The following is an 18,437-nucleotide window of genomic DNA, read 5'->3' as shown; positions in this document are numbered from 1 at the left end:
TCAGACATCCAGAGGGAGCTCGGAGTAGAGCTGCTGCTTCTTTGCGTCAAAAGAGGTGGTTCGGGTATGTCATCAGGACGCCTCCCTTTAGAGGTTTTCTGGGCACGTCCAACTGGTAAGAGGCCCATGGGTAGGTCCAGATCACACTGGAGAGATTCCATATCTTGCCTGGCCTGGGAAGGCCTCGTGTTTCCCCAGGAAGAACTGGAAAGTGTTGCTGGGGAGTGGGATGTCTGGAATACGCTCCTAAGCGTAAGCCATGGTGGCATCCAGAAGCTACTGCAAGAGAAACTAGGTCTTGAGATACCATATGTACTTTGTCTTATCCACCAGTTACACAAGTGGTAGTACACGCAATGTCAGCAGAGACAGCTGTAGTGGACGTTGTTCATGTGTGTTATGCCCTCTGCAAATTCTGCAAGAAGCCCTCAGTTGCACTCGGGGTGTGCATCTTAAACGCCTTCTGGAGCAGAGATGGACAGGACATCCTGCCCGTGTCAGTCATCCTAAAATTCTTTTCTGACCCAACATATCTTTTGACTGAGATGGTCCACTCTGTGCTGGCCTGTGGCGCAGAAATACGAATGGAAGCATCATGGTTTCCCTCAGAGGGCCGGTTGTAACTGTAAGACTGTATAAATGTAACTACTCCCTAACATATTGTTAAATAACGGTCTCTGCATTTTATTGTTTATTCAAGTGTAAAAATATTGTACATGCAGTTATATAAATATATTTAAGCACATTTCTGTTATAACATAACAATTTTACGTTTTTCTTGGAGGCTAAATTTAGCATATACTTGGCTCCGTGTTTGGTGACGTGTTGTGAGATTCCTTCATCGCTGCCTCAGAACACAGAAGACAGACCGGTGTTTCTCCTTGAAGCACAAACATGTATTCGCTTTCCTATCTTTCATTAAATGTAAACACAATGCTGTCTAGCGGCAGGATGCCGTCATTTTGCGGATCACAAAACCGACATGCATTATGGGAGATGTAGTTTATGGTCACTTTACAATGTAAAGCAGCATAGACTTTCATTTTAAGACAGTATGCCTTTTATATGGAAGCACATTTCCAGCAGCAAAACAAAACTACAAAAAAAGATGAAAAGTTAGACTACAAATATCCCCATGGCACTTTTGGTGCATCCATCTGTAACCATGACACTGACCAGATGTTTCCAGTTGTTGTTCAATGAAGGTCGTCACCTCAGCCACATCGGTTCTATTCTTTCTACACCAGAGCTGCTGTTTCTTCCTTAAAATCCTCTCAAGGGTGCGTTTGCTCAGTACAATCCCACGTGAAGTATTTCATCTGTTGCACGTTTAAAGAAGTCTTCAATGTACTCACAATCCATTTATATTTCAAATGTAGGTCAACCTGTGAAGAGCTGCTTCTATGACTGGTGTGTTTAAGTATCTTATAATTTGGACTTTCTATCTCATAATTTCGTCCATGGGGATATTTAAATTTAAATAGTCTATTTTCATGCTTTTTTTTTTTGTAATTTATTTTTATTTTTTTTGCGGGCCACATGAAATGACGTGGTGGATTCGGACCTCGAGTTTGACACATGTGGCCTAAATCCTGGTGGCAAGGAGAGCAGGTGGGAGCTAGCTGACTGCCTCAGGGTCGGCATATAGAGTCCGGTTGGTTAATATTAACTTTCTCAGGTTACACTCGCAGCCATGGAGAGTGAGTGACTGAAGATATTGAGACAAACTTGTATTTTCTTGAGCCTTTATAAAAAAACAAGCCAACAAAACTTGCTAGCTTGTATTAACGGACGTATTGAGAGAATTATTCTGCTTCTACCTACGCTCTGCCCACAACACGTCTTCATGTTAACGAACAGAAAAGGACACGATAGACTGCAACTATTTTCTTGAAATTTCAATTGTGTCACTGCAACTCTTTACCCACCATTTTCTATTTTAAAGTTGACAGCACACTGTATATATTTATAAGCTCTTTTTATGGTAAATAAACACTTGAGGCAAACATTTTCCAAATACATATTTTACTCCAGTGTAATTAAATACACGTTAAAACAAATGGAAAAATGAAACAACAGGATGCACTACAAACAGACACTATACAAAGTAAGCTGCCAAGGCGGCCATTTTGTCTTTAGGTTTTTTAGGATTGCCACGGCGTCCTCTGCCACGTCCCCGTCCTCCTCGCCTCGCACCCCCACCCCGGTACCTCATGGTGGCATGTTTGAGCTCCACCAGATCCTGGAAGACTGGATCACAGAAAACACAGCCGGTGTGTTGGGTCTCGCCGTCAGGAAGTGGAGTGCGAGTCTTGTTGAAGTCCACCGCGACCTGAGAGGCGTCGCAGGCATCGCAGCTCTCCTGAGCCACCTTCATGAACAAAGGAGAACCACAGAGGCAGCATGTCAATCAACAGAGATGTTAAGAGCGGAAGTAATAAAACCTTCAAGGACGGGGGACTAACGAGTTCAAATCACTCCACAACTAACAGCCTACAGAGCGTCATACACCGACTCATTGTACCTGTAGCAAGATGCAATTTATGAAGACATGTTGAACAGACATCTGTGAGCCACACATTGTCTTCATTACTATGAACACACACACACACACACACACACACACTTGAATATATGTTGACTCAATCCCACAGACACTGTGCTGCTGCCTCCAATAGAGCAGCGAGTGTGGTTCATCTGCAGCTGAATACAATCAGTATTCGACTCGTAGTTGAAAGTGCATTGATCAGGGAAATCAGCTGCTGATATGTTTGGTGCCTGCAGACGTTTGCATATTTAGATCACGGAGTGTGTTTTCTGTTCTAGGCCTATAAAGCCCATTTAGACATCGTATGTAACATTGGGCCATATAAACAGGACAAGATGTAGGAATATTCTCTTACCTGCACTCTGTGTGCATGTTCAAAGAAGTGCACCACCACGTTGCATTTATTACATGCCATCTTCCATTTTGGTCCAGAAGTGGGATCCAGCACCAGAACCCCCCCATCACACTCCACACACTGTCCAATGCCCAAAGAGTTGAGCGAGTGCTGACAGGAAGGATGGGTGCATTCATTGCATCCCATACCTGGAAAAAGCAGATCGATATGAATAGAGATCGATAAAAAGACTCAAAAAGTACACAAGAGACTCAATCTAACACACACCGTGTTAGATTTACTGTTTGCCCCAAGATGTAAAAGACAGCCTGAGATAGAACTACAACTTCATCATAAAAGACCATTAAACGTTTCAACATAAGTCGTCATCATCAAGTAATAAATGACTTACTAGTGTTGGAACTAGTTTCACATCTGCTGTCAGGGTCACAATGCTAAGGCTTATCAGCCACTATGAGACTTCAGAGGGACATGATGAGACTGGTCCTACCTTTCTTCATGTCCCTGAAAGGCGGGTTGCTGAAGCAGTACGGGCACAGCGGGTAGCTTTTGCCCCGGGATCCAGAGGTCCACAGCACCAGCTCAAACTCGTCCAGCGGACAGCGGAGCTCTTTGTACAGCTTGATGGCTCCGTTCTGGGGAAGACTGTAGGTCTCGTCACAGTGGGAACAGTGGAGCCTGCTGGGCTTACACTGGACATTAGGAAAGTAAACAAAAAATATTCAGATTTATAAAACCTTGCGTACGCCTGCCTCTGTGCTACTTCCTGTTATAAATCCCAAATCAACCTGTGAATGTGTTCAGCTGGTCCAGCCTCACATCCCGCCCTCTACACGCACACATTCAACCACGAAGGGTCAATGCAGAGCACTTCATGAGTGTTGATGCATAAACACGAGCTTCTGATCAGTGGGTCTCTACGGTGAGAGAGTACCGAGAGGAAGAATGGATGAGGTGATCTCTGAACACTTGTGAGCTCAGTACAATCAAACACTGAACCAGACTTGTTTAGGCAAAAAGTTTACAATCAACTTTCATGAAGTGAAAACACAGTGTGAAAGGGTTAACGTTGTAAGACGAAAACATGGACAGCTACCTGACCAGACACTGCAGTGGTAGAGACCTGTCAATCACTGTGTAGCCCCGCCCTAAAGCATCCCCTGCTTTATGGTCTGTTTGACTCTAAATGGACCATAATGTACTAAATGAACATCATGCTGTATTGAAGAAGACTTGAAACTAGAGATTGAGACCATAAACTCATGTTTACAATGTTTACTGAGGTAATAAATCAAGAGAGAAGTAGAGTCATTTTCTCATAGACTTCTATACAACCAGAGGAGTCGCCCCCTGGTGGACACTAGAGAGAATGCAGAGAGAATGCTTAATATCAAACCGGTTTCAACAACAACAACCCTACTTAAGACTGCAAACACGAAAAGGTCAGAGATCATCACTGAAGACATCAGCAGACCTGTGTTTTCAAACGCATTCTGGGTTATTGTGTGAATTTATTCCATTCTAAATGAAATATATAACACAATAGAAGATGCCACTGTATGTATGACAAAAATGTTGTATTGCTAAAGCACATGACACCTCCATGTGACTCCCAGTCGCCACATGTGCTGGATTCCTAATATAAACTTCCATGACAGAATGATAAAGTTCCTTGAATCTGTAATGAGGCAGAAATGTACATTCTAGCCCGTGGACCAGTTTAAACATGTGAGTTCTTCACCTTACGTAGCTCCCAGAGTACTTTATTCATGAGTCACCTTGTGGTTTCCACCAGAACAGACCACTTAACAGTCACACGCAACCCACGACGCATATATTCAGATAAAATAACAATGACAAAAAGATCTGCAGCCTCATGATTCATTCATGGCTTTAAAAGTGGTCCCGGTGAGTGGTTTCCATCAGGCTGAAATGCTTATGAAGGGTACACGTCTGCTTTAGCATTTTAAAGTTCTTCTTTAAAGCTGAAGTTAGAAGGCCAACGCACAACAGCAAGACAGGAAGTGACGGGCTGTGCAATACGTCAGCAGGGTTTAACGTTACAGGTAAGAAATCTACTTCTCCAAAGTCAATCGTTATTTGCCCCGATACAAATTGTACTTCGGGCTAATAAGCCATATTTCTCAAGCAAGAAAGAGAATCCTTGGCACTGATACTGAGGGCACAGTGACTCAACAAGGGGCTTGTAGCATTACTGTGTTAAAGTGGGCAAATTGGCAAAAGTTGGCTGTGGTACCTCATTGTCTTGTCCTGTGATGTTAACTGCACTTTTTAAATGTCTTGTACAACCTTTATTTAAAAAGGTAATGTCGTTGACACACAGGGTACCTTCTCAAGAGAGCCCTGGTTGAGATATAGCAGCTATGTGCCACAAAGCTACAGACAGACAGGACATTCACACAGAGACAACAGAGAACACAAATCATTGAAGTGGACCGGTGATAAACTAATAATGACCTGAGCCACCAAACATCTGTCTTCATATCTACAGAGGGCGGGTTCCCACACCTCAGAGAGGTGTCCTATGCTCTGGTATGTGCCGTGTTCATTTTGAAAGGGGCAACGTCACAGAGAATTAATGTCAGACACTCAAATCTACAATCATGCTTTCTTTAAAGGATTAGTTTGGACTCTTCTGCTAACCTGGATGTACTTCATGAAGCGGTGGCACTTGCCACAGCGGGACAGCGGCTTCCCAGAGGCAGCGATGGGGGAAAAGGAGACCTCCATCAACTCATCCATGCCTGTAAACACACAACAGACAGAAACGCTGGGCTAGAGCTGCATAGAAATGCACCGAGGAATCTTTGATGTGAGGGTGTGTGCACTTGTTTGTGTGTGAGGCGCAACGCTATTCTACTTACTAGCTGTTGTCTATCTTGCAATTACAGTGAGACGAGAGACGTGACCCAAGACCAGATTATCATTTTATTGTATAAAAGACCTAAAACAAGTCATGGTATCAGGACTAGCTGTGCGTGAGGATGCCATGACCTGCTGTTGACCTGACGTTGCTCTGGATGCAGTGAACTTACTGGGGATGGAGTCCACAAAGTAGTGGAACTTCCTCTTGAAGATATCCAGCGTGTGCTGCAGGACCTGCTGGAAGTTGGCCTTACCCAGAGAGATAAGGGTCAGCTGCTTCTCCACAGCGCTACGGATGGTGGGCAGCACCAGCTCTGCATCTGCAAAGCACACATTTAAATTCTCATTAATAAGGTGGCTCGTGAATTTGAATGAAGTGGACCATCCTATCTGGTCTTATGTCCTAAAGGGTTATTTATACAGGACAATCAGTCAACACAGCGTCCAAAGATGATTCTGCAATGTTCTAGAAACCTGCAATCAATGCAGAGCTATAAATCCCACATACATGTCAGAGAATGTGCATCATTAGACGGTAAATGACCTGTCTTGTAGTAACCATGGACCAGGACAATGCCCAGGTTGGTTGGCTTCAACTTGCGTCCGTTCTCCACAGTCACATAGTTCCTTTGGCAGATGTTGTTGATGTGGACAGGAATGCTGGCATCAGTACCTGAAGACGGAGGACAGACGGCAACATCTGTAAAACTGGTTCTTGTCGTCATCACCACCATCACTCTGCAGATGAATGCTGTCATGCAGGTCATCTTACAGACGCAGCAGCATCAAGTGGTGAGTATTAACTTCTACTAATCTGCATATAAAAAGGCTAGAAAACAAATCTAATCACCATCTAATCATCTTTGACTAGTTTTGTATTGCTGTGGGTACATGTAGTTTATATGGATGTATTTTGTTCATTCTCCCACTCTCCCCTGTAGCAACGCATTGAGGCCAACATGCTGCACCGGCTGCTTCCTATCTTACGAGAATCTTCAGGAACAGAACACATGTTGAACAGACATTGCAGAGGTATACCAATGCCATGTTTCTCCATGAGGGTGATGAGTTCAGCCTCGGTCAGGTACTCTGGGGGGCTGGTCTGCTTCTCCACCAGCTTGATCTCGTCCACTGTGAAAGTGTCTCCACGCTCACAGACAGGCATGGCCTCCTCCAGAGGGATGCCCTGCCACGGCATCACTGCAGTGTAACCTGCGGAGAGAATCTGCACTTAGCACGAAGTGGGTTGAAGCAGCTTCTCGTAGTCCTTCCTTACTTCTTAGTGACTACTAGCGAGTATTAAACTAGGGACTTATTAAATCAGGCTACAACTTTAGTAGCGATAGAAAGTGACTTAACAGACATTTCTAGAAATGACAATCCTCGAGATTACAACTTTAACCTCTCCATCCCTTTACTATAGACCGAGTTGATTAACAAGAGTTAATGCACAGTAACCTGCACCGACTCCTTCAGGGATTTCAGATCCATGCATGGTGTGAGCAGCTGCGTTACCTGGTGATATCAGGGTTTTGCCGCTACACGAGAAGGCCTCTGTGCCGATGTTGAAGTCAATGGTGGTCTGTAGGTATTTGCAGTCCTGACTGAGAGTGGCAATGAAATGGCGTGTGATGTAGTCGTACAGCCGCCAGCCATCACTTCCTGTGAATAGCAGAGGAGGAAGAACTGGGGTTAGAGGCTTAACATGAAGGGGATGTCAGAGTGAAAGGTCTCCTGGACTGTCTCCTCGTGTGTACAAATGACTATTTTACACACAGCTGACGTCCTGCTCTTACTTTGTAACCTCATATGGGACATGCATTATCTATTATCCATTATTGAATTAGTTATACGACTCACCCAGTTCCGCTTCTGAGGCGGCACGCATGGGGGTGATAGGTGGATGGTCTCCGACATCAGCTCCTTTCCTGGGTCGGTTTAATCCAGTTGAAAGCAGAGCCTTCACCTGATGGAGAGGGAATCACGTTTCTGTTTATCCGCGATCGATCGGTCTCTGTATGCATACACCACTGGCCTTAAATGCATCATGGCATGAATATTATTTATCCGTGTTCCCACAGTTTTAGCGACGGTCTAAGATCCTCAGGGAAGACAAAGACTAAGACTTGGTCCCACAGTGGTGCTCACCTCTTCTGCCCACATGGGATTGCTGGTCTGCTGCTTCAGCGCTCCCTTCAGGTCAAAGTTCTCTGGGTAGTGGGTTGTTTCAGTACGTGGGTAGCTGATGTAGCCCTGAATGTACAGGCGCTCTGCAATCTGCATGGTATGCTGGGGACCCATGCCTGAGACATCACAAAGTATCACATCGTTTGCTCTTCTTCTTGCACCGTCACACAACTGGAGCTGGAGCTCATACTGCTTGTTGCTGTTGATCTTACTGGTGTCCAAAGGTTTTAGAGAGTCAAGTCAATATCCAGACTGTATCCTGGACTAAAAGCTGTCAATATTATTTAAAAGGGGATTTTCCTTGAACCAGTTTGGAATATACAAGATCATTTCCTGTCCAATTACACCATTACTTTCCATTGGGAAACTACTGAAACTGCACCGTCTATATTTTTGTTGATAGTTTAGAATGACAGAAAGTCTTTTAATTATTTGGAAGAATAAGGCTGAATATTCTACATGTTTCTTATCACAGGTATAGTGTTTGTTTCCAAAGCCTAAAGTATCGTGCCATTATATTGTGCCAGAGAGCTCCGCTGTGGTCCAGACACAGGAGGGACTGGGTGACATGTTCCTTCATCATCATGAGCTGTTTAAGGAGATGATTGAGCCTTTATTTCTAAAACTGAAACTATACATTTGTGATGCGTTTTTAAAGATGCATGTCTTCAGTAGGAACCAATGGGCTTGGGGCTGAGTGACAGAGACTAGTGTAGTCAGAAAGCATTTAGAGACAGACTATCACCTTCTTGGTTTTGCTCTCTTCATGGGAATTGTACACAGAAGAGACATGTGAAACACCAGCCCGATCCTTTACCTTTACAACCTGACTCTAAGGTCATGGCCAGAAAGATGATGCACCTCTCGTTTCTACAGTCAGCTTCCCGATTGTGAGGATTTGCTCATTTTCATATTTTGGATTGATGTCATTTGATGACATCAATCAAATTGTGATGCAGAGATTTTATTATTTTCTTAAAACGATGAGATGAAAATATTAAGCAGATTAATTGACAATAAAATAAATCTAAAGTTGTAGCCCAAATCCATACAGAGTCATGCTTAACGTCAGCACTGACTAGTGACCAGCAAATCACCTCACCATAACATGCATTCACACATTCACACATTCCCAAATATTCACTCTCCTTACATGAATTAGAGCAGAACTAATAGCTAAAAGGAATGAACAGCTGATGAAATGCTGCTTGTGTTGACGTGAACATACCTAAGGAGGAGCTGGCCACTCTCAACATCTCCACAGTGTTCAGGGCCTGGGGCCTCTGCTTAGCCTTCTCCTTCTTACTCACCGACTCCACCTGATGAAGAGAGGAACGATGATGCAGCTTTATATCAGAGGTCAGCTATCGGTGAATCCATCAGTGTGGAAATTAATCGTGTAGCACTCCCACAAATTCTCTTGTGAAGTTTTATTTACAGTTTAAGTTTCTTTAATATTTGGTGATCTGTAGGTGACTTTAATATTCATGTGGATGTTGATAGCCTTAGTTCTGTGTTCATCTCACTATTAGATTTGATTGGCTTCTGTCAGAGTGAACAGAAACCCACTCACTGTTTTAGCTCTCGACCTGGTTCTGGCTTATGTCATTAACGTAGAAGATTTAATAGTCTTTCTACAGAATCCTCATGTCATCGGACCATTATCTAATAACTTTTAAATTCTTACTACCGGAGTGTACGCCATTAAGCAAAAGTTTCTACACTACACTAGATGTCTATCTGGTGCTGTAGCTCAATTTAAAGAAGCGATTCCGTCTGTATTTAACTCAATATCATGCTTCAGTATAAACGAGGACTCCTGTGCTAACTTTAGTCCGTCCCAGGTTGATGATCTTGTCGATAGTGCTTCAGGCTCACTGAGAATGACACTAGACTCTATTGCTCCTCTAAAGAGAAGATAGTAAAACAAAGGAGGTTCGCTCCATGCTATAACCCTCAAACCCGCAAATTATAGCAAACATCATGAACACTTTAAAGAACATGGCGTTCCACCAATTTGGAAGAATCTCTGTTAGTCTGGCGAGACAGTCTTAAGATACATAAGAAGGTCCTCCGTAATGCCAGAGCAGCTTATTACTCATCATTAATAGAGAGAAAGGTTTTTTTGGGGAGTTCTTCCTGTTCTGATGTGTGGGTCCTGGGACAGAGGATGTCGTATGTGTACAGATTGTAAAGCCCTCTGAGGCAGATGTGATTTTAGGCTATAAAAAATAAAATGAATTTACCAGAAATAAAGGAAACATCTATAAAAAATCTATAACATCAAAATCTAAATATTGACGTCACTACAGTAGTATCAGTCAGGCTATAAAACACCCACGCCGCAGACACATTGTTATTCAATAGAATCATAATAAATAATGAATTACTTACTTGGGCTTCCCTGGATGTCTTGGCCAGGTTGACGAACATCTGACCCACATCCCTGTCGAAGACCCTCACCCTGTTCCAGTCCAGTGTCAGTGGGCTGTCCTTCCCTCTGAATACCTGACCACAACACAGCATGCCTGTCAGTACAGCACGGGAGGAAGAAGTGATTGACACTGTAGAAGGGAATGAAACCAGGGGCGCACCTTTGCCTGGATGACCCAGTACGTCTCTGGTTTAAAGGACTGGATCTTGTCATGGCGTTCCACACAGAAGCCTAGTGTTGGGGTCTGGCATGGTCCAAACGAGATCAAGGAGGAGTCTAGGTTGCCGTACTTACCCTGGAAATATTTGGTCTGGAACCTGAGAAACATTTGACCAACAAAGGACAGTCATCATCAAACGCATGTCATCCTGAATAAAGAATCTGATGCAATTTGGATTATTTCTTCTATTTAACTGATTACATAACCTAAAGCTGAGTATGCAATAGGGGTGGGAATCACCAGAGATCCCGCGATACGATATTATCACGATACTTGGGTCACGATACTGCGATATATTGCGATTTATTACTTTTTTCAACTTCAAATTATGTCCCCAAAGGAAAACTGTGTCAACATGTTTTATCTAATAAGATATAGTTTTCAGTCTGTTCATCTCACTTCAATCATTTTTATTGCAGCAGAATATGATTGTCAATCAGACAGACTGACCAACAATGTCATAAATGTTGCATGAACCTGACAAACTGAATGTATTACTACATAGTCCAACTTAACTAAATGCAAACGTGTGGACTCAGTATATGAACTATAACTTATATAAGTAGGATATTAGAGTTATATAACTCAGTATAACTTGTGATGCGTGGACGTCGAGGGCAGAGAGACAGTTATGCGCTGCACTCTCCCCATGAGCCTGGCTGCTGTTGGCAGATTGAACCCCGTTGTGAGGCCAGATGTCTCTATCTTTGTTTTGACCAACTTCCTACCAATCACGCTGACCCGGGACCTTTGCTGACCTCACCAGAAAACAACTCAGCACCATCTAGTGGACTGAAAAAGTAATTGATTTGATTTTTTTTTTTTTTAAATAGTTTATGTAATAAAAGATCGATTTCCCCCCCCCCCCAAGTCGAACTACTATTTGTACACAAGTTGGTGTTAGTGTGCTCCAACCTCTGTATCAAGACCTGGTGCTGGTTGGACCAGTGGTTTACTCATGGACCATGTGATCACAATGTATGGATGGAGATCTGGCCCCTGAACGTTGTCATCTCTCTCGGTCTCTCAGAACTTTCTTTGTCATATTTCTACTTTGAACGATGCAGTGAAGACAGACACGGTCAAAAACGGTCATAATTGTCCAATATGTAGTGAACTTGATTTGGTCCCCACAGCTCATGGGACTGTCCGGACACCGTGATGGGATGCATGGACGTCGCAGCTATTTCATGACTTTTTTAAATGATTAGCTTACCCCACCATTGTCACCATGTCAAAAATGATTGCATAGGTCAGAGCGCTTTGTCAGTGCTTCACTATCGAATCCATTCCGCTAGATTAGTGAGAGAATGCCCAGATCAATGAATCTCCATGGACCATTGTAATGGTAATTTTTTATGTAGTATATATTTCTACTTAGTATATATTTCTACTCAGTATATTGTATGCATGCATAAGTAACTTCACCGTGTCTCTGTTGTGCAGAAGAAGAGTTCTCCCTCTCTGTTCACAAAGATAACTAACTGTTGTATGAGGATGTTCCAGCACCAAGGCCTTTGGGCCGCTGGTTGTGGTTGCTGACCGTTTGTTTTTGAATGTTGTTCCTATCAGTCTGAGACCAAAAGTCTGAGACTGAAATGTCTGTAACATTGGCCATGGGCCCCCACCTTTGCTCATTCTGTATAAAGAAAGCTGGTTCACTTTTTTCTTGGTTCTTCCTCACTGAGACTGAACGCATTCTGTTGTGATGATTGAACCTTCTCTGCGCAGAGAATAAATACTTAAAAGACGACCTGGTTTTTGGTATTTTGTATTTCAGCATGAAAAGACTCACGCAAAGCGGGTATAGGAATTTTTTCCATTACAACATGTTTCCATTGCTACCTTTCACACAGGCAGCTTCTCACATAGCACACATAGACACACACACATGCTCGCCAAGCAGCGCGGCGTGCTACGCCCAAGCTCTGTCAGACAGCGACAAGCCATTAGAAGTAATGGCTTCAACTGTTACTGCTGTCACGGCTCCACTGTGACTCCAGCTCGTTCTTGGCATCTCCCCTCTGTGTTCTCTCTGTGTGTGTGTGTGTGTGTGTGTGTGGGGCATGGGCACGGCTTCCATCACCCGGCACCTGGGCTCATCTCCGCACCTGCCGGCAATCAGACCTTCAATCACATGCAGCTCAAGTACCTTCACTCTCTCTCAGATTGTTTCGTCAGCTCAGTGGTAGCTACGACCTTGGCCCCTCTGAGTTTTTCCTCTACTAAGAGTTTGTTGAACTTCGCTTATCTGAGATTACGACTAACTTGTCTTTTCCTTGTGTCTCAAGATCCCGGCGCCCACGTCGCAGCCCAGCCGCTGCCACTCACGCCGCCTCACCTTCCGACCTGCGTTCTCCGCCGGCTCTACGAACAACTCAATAAAACCTATTTCCTTCACCTACACTGCCGTCTCGGTGTCTGCTTATGGGTCCAGGATAACCGACCGTAACAACTGCAATGCCATTGTTACATTAGTTGATACAACTGGCTACCTGATAAATGTGTGATTTTGTATTAAATTTATGAAAGAAAGAGCAGTAAAACGGTTGTAGCTGTAGAACGGTACCGGGTGAAGGCACAGCCGATGCGCAGATCCAGCTCCTGACGTGCATCCACGGACAGGGCTTCATTGCGGTTGGGCTCTCCAAGGCAGTTCATGGCGTTACAGAGGTCAGTGTCAGTGATGGAGCTGAATTTAGCGCGGTAAACAGTTTGCTCCCCAACACTCCCCTGGTTCATCACCGGCTCGATGGCATCCAGTACCTGAGAGGCAAGAGGAACAATGACCGGTAGAAAGATGGCAATATAAAGTCAATGTTGCTTTAAGTATTCCATTCATCAAATGATATGTTCATGGTAGGCTTACATCATTGGTTTATAATTATTGACGAAGTTATGTGTTCATCACTTTAATGTTACAGCAGGTAAAGGTAGAGCTCATTTTAATTACATGACATACTTCATAACACATCATACATGTAGTCAATTAAGCTCCACCGTTTGAGATGAGCACTGCCCGCGTCTGTCTGTCTATGTCTGTCTATATATATATATATATACACACACATACACACATACACACACACATAGGATTGGATGTCATTGTCCAGTCCACATGTTAATACCAGCTGTAGCCTAAATAAGTCCTGAATTACCTCAAAGCAGATGTTCTCGCCTTCTTTATCACAGTCCAACCATAAAACCACGTAGTCACAGCCTCTGGCTTCAACCTGACATGAACACAGAACCTTGGGGTCAGCACCAAAGCACAACACACTGACATCCAGCTGATACACAGAGTGTCTTGTGGAAACCAACCACACCTACCTGGAGGAACTTGACCATGTTGAGTTTGGGGTTGGCCTCCTTCTTCTCTGTGGGAGCCTTGCTAAAGAGCTCTGCAGGGTCCACCTTGTCCCAGTTGTTGTACTTCCCTAGAAAAGAAAAGAGCAAAGTTCATAAACGGTTTGAGCACATTTACGAGTAAACCAAAGAGTTTGGATGTTTGGAAGGGGCAGAGCACCGGCACGGCAACTGCATGGCGTCATTTCAACCGTCACTGTAAACCGTCAACGATTCCAAATGTTATCTTTTTACTTTGTTATCGTCACTATTGTGTCATGCAATTTAAAAGGAATAGTAAATGAATGATTGTGTTTTCATCCATCATTTCTACTTCTATGAGGAATCACCAGGACCTGAGGCCTATTCCTCACAGCTAGATTATGGCTTTTCTTACACACATTGTTACACGTATACTGTATACTGTGTACTGTACTGATTGGCCAGTCACCGGTCACGGCTAATGAGCTGAAAACTGTCCTGTTTCGATCGATTGAATTGCAACGTTACATCCATTTCTATTCTCTCTTCCTCTGTCAATGAGGTAAACTACCGTATTTTCCGCACTATAAGGCGCACTTAAAAGCCTTTAATTTTCTCAAAAAACGACAGTGCGCCTTGTAATCCGGAGCGCCTTATATATGGATCAATTGGTTAATTGGTTGATCCATACTGGTTGTACACGGCGCTCTGTCAAAATGTTTCAGTACGACTGGTAAACTACAAAGCCGCACCGCGGTAAACACCGGTACTGTGCTTACTCCTAGTCCAACACCACTTGTGTGTATAAAGACCCCAAAATGGCACCTTTCAAGAGACACGCTTACGACGCTATTCTATTCTATGCGCCTTATAATCCGGTGCGCCCTATATATAAAAACAGTTCTAAAATAGGCCATTCATTGAAGGTGCGCCTTATAATCCGGTGCGCTTTATAGTGCGGAAAATACGGTAATGTGATCACATTTTTAAGCACAGCAAGGAAATGCCATGAATGAAAGTTAAGTGTGTGAGCAGGACCTACTCTGGATGGTACCTACCGATGAAATCCAGACTCATCACATGTCCACAGACAGAAGTCATCTTGAAGCGTACACTTTGGCCCCGGAAGCTGCCGGGGTATTCGTGCACCGAGCATGCTCCATTGAGCCCCTTGCGACTTGTACAGTTTCCTTCAGGACAAGGAGAAGAGATGAGGTAGTACTCAGTCAATACGGCCATTAAAGAGGTAAAAGATTTCACCACAAGAGCATTCAGAACATTTCTACGTCCATATTTGAACGGAAGCATATACAGTGAAATACAACGCCTTCAACAGAAGTGATCGATAGCAAAGGCAATGAATATTGTTTAAACTCTAATGGAAAGATCCAGACCAATAATGAAAGTATCCTACTAACAAGTACTTGTGTACCAACGCCTGATAGAACATCACTCCTCATAAAAATTTAAATTTTCTTTTTTACAAAAACATATGCTGTCTGAAAGTATACAGAAGTACATTTAATGTTAAACGGTTGTGTTTTAATATGTAACATACAGTGGTGAGTTGTAAAGCTTTGCAGGATGCAACAAATGTTTGGCCACTGAAACAAAAAGTATAGTTATAGAATAATGCCAACGTAATCTTCCATAATATGCCAAAATTAAAGAAGATTTATTAGTATATTTAAGTGTATAGAACTTTTGTCAAACTTTTCAAATGCGCTCAAAAACGTAAACATGAAGTTACTTCTGAAACTAGAGCGAACGCTGGCTGATGAGTCAGACCTCTAATGGCTGTGTCCCATTTCTCAGTAAGGGGGGGGGGGGTGGTGAGGGTCCTCCCTCAGTTACCTGGACTCAAGGCTGCACGCTGACGTCATCTCTGAATACAATTATTCTCTCGAGGCTGAATGCTAATGACGGGAACATGGACACAAACTATTATGATGGGAATCAGAGTGACCAATACGTCTTCCTTCACCACACACACACACACACACACACACACACACACACACACACACACACACACACACACACACACACACACACACACACACACACACACACACACACACACACACACACACACACACACACACACACACACACACACACACACACACACACACACACACACACACACACACACACAGTGGATGCTAGACACATAAATAGAGGCAGGACCAGATACAGGACCCAGTGAACTACCAAAGGAAAAACACACCAATCTCCAGTCACCTTCTGCAATGGATCAGCTCCAGGTAAGAAACCTTTATGTTGATGATGACTGACTGTTCCAGATAGCTTCCACTGAGGCTACACGTGGCTGACCTTCAGAGTAGACCAGCTATGGCTTCAAAGGATACGTTTATATTTTTCCAAGTCTACCGTAGTTCATGCTCTCACCCAACATGCATGTTGAAATAGTTATGGGTAGCTGTAATCATTCTGGCTGTGAGATGTGGGACAAAATCCACCGTCCTTATCTCAGCAGCATGCAGTTCATGGTTTAGTTCAGGTGAAGCTAATACAAGGTCTCAGTCTGAGGTAGACGAATCCGCTGGACATGGTTTCAAAGTTACAGTCGGTCAACAAAACCTGGAATGTGATAGTGAACCTGTTTGATTGGAACGGGATTAGTTTCTGAACTGTAGGACAAAATCGTATTTTGAGCAGAAGGAAAGTGATTATAATCCATCTTTGGGGATCATCACAACGTCTGTACAGACGTTCATGGTAATCCATCCGGAACCTATTGAGGTGTTTCAGTGTGGACCAGCCGTCCCTTCTGCCACGCTGCTAGTGTGTTTAAAAATCACAAGTACGAAGATTAAAGAGTTGCAGTTGCAGTAGAAGTGGGTATAAAAATCACCAAACAAGATTGCTGCACTGGTCTGTAAAGTCCTCCAGCAAAGTCCTGAATGATTCTGGTTTCTATAGATCTTGTGCACAAGATGTGGATCTATGAAAAAGATCATCTGTATCACAAGATGAAATAGTTCAGGACTTTACTTTACAGACATGCAGGAACATTTGTCAGGTTATGTGCATCTTCCAGAAGGCACCAGTGAGTAAATGGACAAACTGTATGCAGAAGACGCAGAACAATAACGCCCAGCTGGACCTTATTCATTTCAAACTGACGTCCAAAGTTATATGGAACCAGAGGAATGGCTGATATTCACCGACATTCTTACGATACCACACTCATGTTTTGGTAGAATACACAGAATGGAAGTTCTCAAACGTTACAAGAAAGAAAACGCTCTTAGATCACCACCTATCTAATGAAAGAATACGTAATAAAGACCACATATCGGACCATAAAGGTGATCGGCTTACTGGACAGGTTTTGAAACATTTTAGTGAGAACAAAATAAATACTGAAATTTAAATCCCAGCTGAGTCAAAACTGTCTTTACTAAATAGAGTATGAAATACCTCCACTCAGTCGTCTGCCTATGACTTGATAAAGGGGAACAACAGACCACAATCAAGTCTACAACAACGTGATCGGATACACATTGGTCAGTTTGATCCTGCTGTATTGTCCATACTGCACAGTGGGTGAACTGAATCTGATAGCATCTCTTCATGTTTCCACATTTGAATTTGGACAAACAAGAGACATCTCCAGGTAGCTGGCACAGAGAGTCCGTCCACACTAACACCAGTTATTGTCTGTACCCAGCTGCTGCGCGTCCTTCTACTGTGTCTGATGGCCCATCACCAGAGTGTGGCCATGCCACTGGGCGACCAGTGTGTGGACGAATCCTTCTGTTCGTACAGCCTGCAGGACTACCACAGCCAGCTGGTCAACCTGCCCAGCCGCATCAACGAGCGCAGCATTGCAAGTTGGACCTACGTGTAAGTATACATGACATGTGTCACGAAAGTGTAACTTCACTCCCAGGTCTGAACCTAACTCCACCCACTGAACACCGACTCTCTACCCACTGAACACTGACTCTCCACCCACTGAACACCGACTCTCCACCCACTGAAACACCGACTCTCCACCCACTGAAACACCGACTCTCTACCCACTGAACACCGACTCTCTACCCACTGAACACCGACTCTCTACCCACTGAAACACCGACTCTCTACCCACTGAAACACCGACTCTCTACCCACTGAAACACCGACTCTCCACCCACTGAACACCGACTCTCTACCCACTGAACACCGACTCTCTACCCACTGAACACCGACTCTCTACCCACTGAAACACCGACTCTCCACCCACTGAACACCGACTCTCTACCCACTGAACACCGACTCTCTACCCACTGAACACCGACTCTCCACCCACTGAACACCGACTCTCTACCCACTGAACACCGACTCTCCACCCACTGAACACCGACTCTCTACCCACTGAACACCGACTCTCCACCCACTGAACACTGACTCTCTACCCAGCAACACGCCGTTTGTGTGGAGGTCCAATTATCAAGAAGTGAAAGTGGGG

The 18,437-nt window shown here is 43.8% G+C and overlaps 2 protein-coding genes across 3 annotated transcripts in view; one reads left to right on the top strand and one right to left on the bottom strand.

Annotated features, from left to right (window-relative positions):
• Positions 1 to 2,008: 2,008 nt before the first annotated feature.
• Positions 2,009 to 18,437, bottom strand: part of top3b (DNA topoisomerase III beta) — a 20,052-nt gene continuing 3,623 nt past the window's right edge. The window contains exons 1-18 of one of the 2 annotated variants that reach the window (XM_076078153.1): positions 15,812 to 15,868; positions 15,016 to 15,147; positions 13,961 to 14,067; positions 13,789 to 13,863; positions 13,200 to 13,396; positions 10,571 to 10,727; positions 10,371 to 10,484; positions 9,205 to 9,295; positions 7,938 to 8,092; positions 7,650 to 7,755; positions 7,305 to 7,451; positions 6,828 to 7,001; positions 6,334 to 6,462; positions 5,960 to 6,109; positions 5,568 to 5,668; positions 3,394 to 3,595; positions 2,904 to 3,091; positions 2,009 to 2,371 (exon numbers count right to left, since the gene is read on the bottom strand). In XM_076078153.1, the coding sequence (XP_075934268.1) occupies positions 2,099 to 2,371; positions 2,904 to 3,091; positions 3,394 to 3,595; positions 5,568 to 5,668; positions 5,960 to 6,109; positions 6,334 to 6,462; positions 6,828 to 7,001; positions 7,305 to 7,451; positions 7,650 to 7,755; positions 7,938 to 8,092; positions 9,205 to 9,295; positions 10,371 to 10,484; positions 10,571 to 10,727; positions 13,200 to 13,396; positions 13,789 to 13,863; positions 13,961 to 14,067; positions 15,016 to 15,058 (2,409 nt within the window). In that variant the 5' untranslated portion in view covers positions 15,059 to 15,147; positions 15,812 to 15,868 and the 3' untranslated portion in view covers positions 2,009 to 2,098. Of the gene's footprint in view, positions 2,372 to 2,903; positions 3,092 to 3,393; positions 3,596 to 5,567; positions 5,669 to 5,959; positions 6,110 to 6,333; positions 6,463 to 6,827; positions 7,002 to 7,304; positions 7,452 to 7,649; positions 7,756 to 7,937; positions 8,093 to 9,204; positions 9,296 to 10,370; positions 10,485 to 10,570; positions 10,728 to 13,199; positions 13,397 to 13,788; positions 13,864 to 13,960; positions 14,068 to 15,015; positions 15,148 to 15,811; positions 15,869 to 18,437 lie in introns of those variants that run through there. The other variant, XM_076078152.1, reaches the window with a different exon arrangement.
• The window catches only part of LOC142933864 (uncharacterized), a 2,739-nt gene continuing 511 nt past the window's right edge, over positions 16,210 to 18,437 (top strand). Inside the window, exons 1-2 of the mRNA XM_076078142.1 lie at positions 16,210 to 16,224; positions 17,655 to 17,830. Coding sequence (XP_075934257.1) covers positions 16,210 to 16,224; positions 17,655 to 17,830 — 191 coding nt within the window. The remainder of the gene's footprint in view (positions 16,225 to 17,654; positions 17,831 to 18,437) is intronic.

This window comes from Anarhichas minor, unplaced genomic scaffold (genome assembly GCF_050575085.1).
Source record: "Anarhichas minor isolate MPS153535 unplaced genomic scaffold, ASM5057508v1 ptg000063l, whole genome shotgun sequence".
Classification (NCBI taxonomy): Eukaryota; Metazoa; Chordata; class Actinopteri; order Perciformes; family Anarhichadidae; genus Anarhichas; species Anarhichas minor.
The sequence above is the reverse complement of the archived record's forward strand: the minus strand, read 5'-3'. Positions and strand labels throughout refer to the sequence as shown.